Source organism: Anguilla anguilla, chromosome 1 (assembly GCF_013347855.1).
Source record: "Anguilla anguilla isolate fAngAng1 chromosome 1, fAngAng1.pri, whole genome shotgun sequence".
Classification (NCBI taxonomy): Eukaryota; Metazoa; Chordata; class Actinopteri; order Anguilliformes; family Anguillidae; genus Anguilla; species Anguilla anguilla.
In genome coordinates, this window is record NC_049201.1 from 36,014,214 (window position 1) to 36,020,300 (window position 6,087).

General features: G+C 40.5%; 1 protein-coding gene across 1 annotated transcript; it reads left to right on the forward strand.

Moving 5' to 3' along the window:
• The first annotated feature begins 1,423 nt into the window (after nt 1-1,423).
• LOC118226507 (piggyBac transposable element-derived protein 4-like) lies at nt 1,424-5,813 on the forward strand. The gene is made up of 2 exons (XM_035416254.1): nt 1,424-3,094; nt 5,806-5,813. Exons 1-2 carry the CDS (start codon nt 1,450-1,452, stop codon nt 5,811-5,813), a joined length of 1,653 nt encoding a protein of 550 aa, XP_035272145.1. The 5' UTR covers nt 1,424-1,449.
• The last annotated feature ends 274 nt before the right edge of the window (nt 5,814-6,087 follow it).

Here is a 6,087-nt window from a genome sequence, read left to right on the forward strand (position 1 = left end):
AAATATATTTGAATCATAGCGTAGTTTGTTAGTTTATAGTTAGTCATGGTTTGTTTCGGCTGTTAATTAGTTTATTTATAGAGTGTTTCAGTGAAGACGTCTTTTTGTACACCAACTCGGACGTTTCTTCTGCCATCGGTTCCCTCGGCAAATTTCCTATGCATTTATCCCAGACGGATTACGTTTATTTAGTGCACTTGTTATCAGTGGACTTTCTGTGAGTTCTGATCAAGCATACCTTGCTCGTTGATGTATACACACACACACACACACACACACACACACACACACACACACAAAATATGCTAAAAAAAATTATAGCTGTATCATATCCTATTTTCTGTGAGGTAAAAATGTGACGTGACACATTTGGCTTTTGAGGGACCAGGAAATAGGGGACATTCGTTTCAGGGAGTAAAGGTTTTGGGGGGAAAAAATCATTGTGGAAGCACGCGAGTGGTGACACGATGTCCGGTTAGGCTAGGCTTTGCAGTTGCTATTATGTATAACTCCACAATTTTTTAAAAACATAGTATTAACCTTTAGGCTACTTGAGAGAACAATAAATGTAACTATTACATAGCCTACAATCAAAAATGATTTCTCAAATGTGAAGTGTCTTGTGATGTGTTCGTGTGGTGTATGCTGTTATTCCATTGAGTAAACTAGTAATAAAAATCTTTTTTTAAAAACAGTAAACTAAATAGAAAAAAAAGAATAAAAATGTAGAAAAAAGTATAAGCAAGAGCGAGAGATTGTTGCGTAACTAAAAGTAATACAAGGCATACTTTGTAGCGTAACTAATTACGGCTAAGCAAAATACTTGTATTATTTTTGAGTAGGCTAACATAACATAATAATATTATGTGCCGGACAAATAGAACATTTTACCTCTCCCTGGAGAGATATCAACTTTCAAACATTCACACGTGGCATAAGTGAACCATTCTCAAGTGGGACATTCACATGTCAATCTAAGGGTAAGGGTAAGACCACTGATCTGTATGGGACATTCAACGCTCACCCCTCCCCCACCCGAGAACACAGAAAACTTCAGATGCTTTAGCGAAGCATGGCACAGCATGGTTATGCTGACCGTAATTTTTCACTTACTTAGAAACGAAAGCACATATTCATGCATGCACGTATAAAGATGAGACGGCATCTTGAGCAATGTGCTATCGACCGAACTTGCAATGTCAAATCACATGATGGCAAAGGCAGCTAAGCTTACAAACTCCGCGGCATATAGGCGACCAGCAGCTCTTTAGTTTGTTGGTCAGTTGGTCCACAAAAGTGTCCTCCTGTGGATGCATGCGCGGTCGCAGCTATTGCGGATTTGGGCTTGTTATTACTGATGTTTTATGTTTACTATTAACATTTAGCCTACTAATGTTTTATATTGATTATTATTTCGGCGACCAGTTCGGTTTGGTATCGCTTGCCAAGATGAACACACGACCACAGAGATACTCTGCCAAGCAAGCTTTGGACCTGATTCAGGATGCCAATGAAATGGATTCGGGCGATGAGGAGTTGGAGCTGGATATTGAATTTGATTCAGCTTCTGAATCTGATTCTGAAGTTGAAACTGAGACTGCGACTACGACTGAGTTTGTCTCAGAGAGAGAGGAAAGGGCAAACGATGGGACAGTTTGGGTCGAACAGACTGCTGGTAATGCTCTGGGCAGAGCACCATCCTGCAATATCTTACGGGAAAAGGCTGGGCCCACACGGTGCGCCAAGGAGAACATTGTAAGTCCGCTGAGCAGTCTGCTATGTCTGATTGACATTCTGATGTGGGGGCAGATTGTCAAGTATACTGTGGCAGAAGCCCACAGAAATGGTGCAGAAAACTGGGACCTGTCAGTCGACGAATTGAAAGCTTTCGTGGGACTGCTGTATTTACGAGGCATCACTGGCGGTAAAAGTATGAATTTAGAAGACTTTTGGTCTTCAGACTTGGGAAATCCATTTTTCAATGAAACTATGTCGCGGCAAAGGTTTCGGGACATCATGCGCTATCTCAGATTTGATGACAAGGACACAAGGGCAACACGTCTTGAGAAAGACAAATTTGCCATTATTTCCGAAATATGGAGCAAATTTGTAAGCAACAGTACTGCGTGTTACACACCTGGAGAAAACATAACTGTTGATGAGCAGTTGTTCCCAACTAAAGCGCGGTGCCGCTTCACGCAGTACATTGCTACTAAACCAGATAAATTTGGGATAAAGTTCTGGATAGCAGCCGACGTTGAAACGAAGTACATGCTGAACGCTTTCCCATACCTTGGGAAAGATGAGGCGAGGCCTGTCGGTGAACGATTAGCTGACAATGTGGTCATGCGCCTTGTGGAACCCTTCGTCGGAAAAGGAAGAAATATAACCTCGGACAATTTCTTCACATCGATTGCCCTGGCGAACAATCTACACGCAAAAAAAACTACATTGGTGGGTACCATGAACAAAAAGAGGAGAGAAGTGCCCCCTTCTGCGAAGGCACAAAATCAAGAGAGATTTTCCACCACGATCTGGAGAGCTGGACACGCTACACTTACGGTTTATCAGTGCAAGCCCAAGAAAAATGTGTGCATTTTGAGCACAATGCACAAAACCGTATCGATCGACACTGATGCCAAAAAACTGCCAGAAACCATCGCCCATTACAACGCAACAAAAATGGGAGTGGATGTTTTGGACCAGATGGCACGGCTGTATTCGGTCAAGGGGGGCAGTCGTCGTTGGCCAGTTGCCGTTTTTTACAACATTTTGGATCTGGCTGCAATCAACGCCCATGTTTTGTACACGCAATGCATGAACAAAACAATTAGTCGGAGAAGATTTATTCTTGAGTTGGCCAAGGAGTTGCGTGCAAATCACATGACCGCAAAGGCAGCTCCGCGGCGTACCGTCCTAGCGCCCCTCTGCAGTCCAGAAACCCCCAACACACCACAGCGAGAGCGGTCACTAAAAAGAAAACGCTGCCAGGTATCCAGATGTGGAGGGAACAAAACTTGTGATATCTGTGACAAGTGTAAACGACTTGTCTGCGGCAAATGTACAAAAATGCAACCCAAGCTCTGTCTTGAATGCTGACGCATTACCAGCAGCTCTATTGCTAATGTTTTATATAGATTTTTTATTTATTGATTTGCGGGGTGATTCTAAATAATTCAACTTGCTAGCTATATATTTAGCTAACGTTATATTTTCAAAATCGTTTCAACTTCCTAACAATGTGCTGTATGCTTTTTGATCTAATAAAGCAAATTACTGAAGACAGGTGTCTCGTCTTTTTACTTTGTTGCTATCTCAATTTGACTTTGTGTGTGCGCTGAAGCGATAATCAGTTTTGAAATTCCACTTGGTTGCTAAGGTCTTATGTACAGTGCGGTATTATTCAGTGTTATGAATGGGTGTTTTTTGTAATTACGATGAACAAGAGACTTCTTTGGATTTCGAATCCCCAGTCGAATAGTCACAGCTAGCTAGGCTATGACCTGCTTGCCTGTATAGCCTACATGTTTTCTGGTCACCGGAAAAAACTCGTTTGAACAACAGAATTCTTGCATGTATATATTTGCTATGGTTTTATGTACAGTGCGGTATTATTCAGTGTTACGAATGGGTGTTTTTTGTAATTAGTCTACGATGAATAAGAGACTTTGGATTTCGAATCCCCAGTCGAATAGTCACAGCCAGCTATGACCTGCTTGCCAGTGTAGCCTAGCCTACATGTTTTCTGGTCACCGGAAAAAAACTCGTTTGAACGACAATATTTTTTACATGTATTTTTATAAAACAGAAAACCCGACCCTAAAATTCGCACGGGTGATGATGCGTTTCCCTCCAACGACAGCGATCAGTGATCATATGCGGAGGGAAGCGGCTAATTTTAGCAAATTGGCGATTTATATGTTGTTAGCCTATTTGATTATTAGCATTTATGATATTATGCATGAAGAATAAACTGTCAAATTTGTTTTTTGAAAAACAGGTTTGACCTCCCTACAATCTGTTTATTGTTAGCTTTTCATACAGACATACTGTTTATTCTAAATACATTTATATTGCAACAATGTGTTGACTAGAATGCCGAGCCGTAACTAAAACATAACTTACTCTGATACTCTGACAGTCTAAAATCTCGCAAATATTTCATTAGGACAATGGGCTGGCAACCTTTGTCAGCTCCTGTCTAATAAGCGCCATCTAGCGAACAATGCGAATATTTCCAGTTTGAAGGCTAATGTGTCATTTGACCCTTGGCCGCGCGAAAAGTTATTTGAATGCCAGGAAATGGTCCGGCGCTCCTGGTGTTAAAGCCAGCTTGAAGATAGGAGAGTGCTTAACCCAGAGTAAATTTGTGTATAGTTAACTATTGGTTAAATAAACCTGTTTTACTAAAATCCATGATTAATTGTGTGGTCTCCCTTGTTTTGTCGACTTTGAGCTGGTTCATGACAAAACGGGGGCTCGTCCAGGATGGGGGCTCGTTCATGACAGAATCAACAGAAACAAAAGACTCCTTTCCATAGTGATTTCTTTCATTGTGTGTAGTAGTGTGTCATTAAAAGTCATTTCATCATTGTTTTTCAAACTGGTCCTGCAGTATATGTAACAATTCCTTTCCTTTTGGTGATCATTTTCCACTTTTCCTAATATATTGTGGGTGGTGGGCTGTATTCAGAATAAATTTGCATGTCCCTACTGTGTCTATATGCCCAGACACAGACACAGCTGTGATTACTTAATAATGGCTTTCAAAATATAATACAAATATGAAAGGCTGGAAATATGATCATTGTCTCTCAGATGGGCATGTTTACATTTTGGAAGACCCTGAAGGTCTTCAACTAAAATTCCCACAATGCTGATTAATTTTGTTTTATAGGCAGCTGACTTGGGAGCAGCTTTATCTTCTGAAATACAACAGACTCGTTTCTTAATATGGCGAAGCAGGCCTTGACCCTGCATGCTGTTAAATGATGGAACTACATGGGAAATAAAATCTTAAATACATGTATTAATAATGAACCAGATACGGATAGCTGGACTTAACACTCTTCAGAGGCAAAGACAAGTAGAGAAACTTCTCCTGAGATGTTCAAGTTCACAACAAAGGCACCAGAAATTATAAATTTTAAATACCACACTTTTTCTTTTGCACCGTCTCAAGATCTTTTGACTTTCGAGTTAAAGTCTTGTCTCTAAGTGTCCTTGTTATATCAAAGAACAGAAAAGGTAGAGAGCTTAAGGATGCAGTGGGAACATAAAAGTGCATAGTTTAAAATGATTAGTGACACTTTTGATATACCTGAAAAAGGAGGGGGAAACAAAGAGATTTCATGACATCTGTTTTTTAAAATAAGTCTGCAAAGAATTAACTCTTTGTCAACAGCTTTCTGACTGTAGAATAACCTTTAAAAAACTCATGGATGGCCTAATACTATTGGCCTGTACTGTAATTGTAAAACCTAAGGTCTGTTTAAATTAAGTCTTAAGTCTTTGACTGGTAAAGACTGCAGTCATGGCTGTATGGTGTTGAGTGTTCTGTGGATTGATGGGGTGAGGATTTGGTTCACTGGAGTTGACGAGCTAATCATGATCATTAGGCTAATCAAAGATTAGCTGCAGAAAGACAGAAAGATGTGTTTTAGTTCACCACATCTGAGAAGCACATGGGGAAACCAAGTGATTGTTTGTGCATTATTGTGCATATGAAGATACCAACATGTCATTGGCAATGGTGGCAGTATTATCTTTTTTTGTAACATTCCTTTACTTTTTCTTCTGTTTTAGACTATTGAAAGCAGTGGTGCATTATGAAAATCTCAGCTTGGTAGTGAAACTAATTTTCTCTGGCTGATGAGAGTGATGACCTTGAGCCATGTTGTGCAGGTTGGTGTTTGCTCCACCTGCCCATCCCTTCACAACCCCCTTGTGAAGGGATGGGCAGGTGGGGCAAACGCCAACCTGCACAACATGGTCTGGGGCAGACACCATGGGTAGAAGTCATTTTTTAACTTTTTGGTTTTCATGATATTTTCTTTCCATGAGCAATGAACAGCACTTGGTAGCTTG

What these genes read in the sequence shown, in the direction of transcription:
- LOC118226507 (XM_035416254.1), top strand. Translation starts at nt 1,450, where the DNA reads ATGAACACACGACCACAGAGATACTCTGCCAAGCAAGCTTTGGACCTG.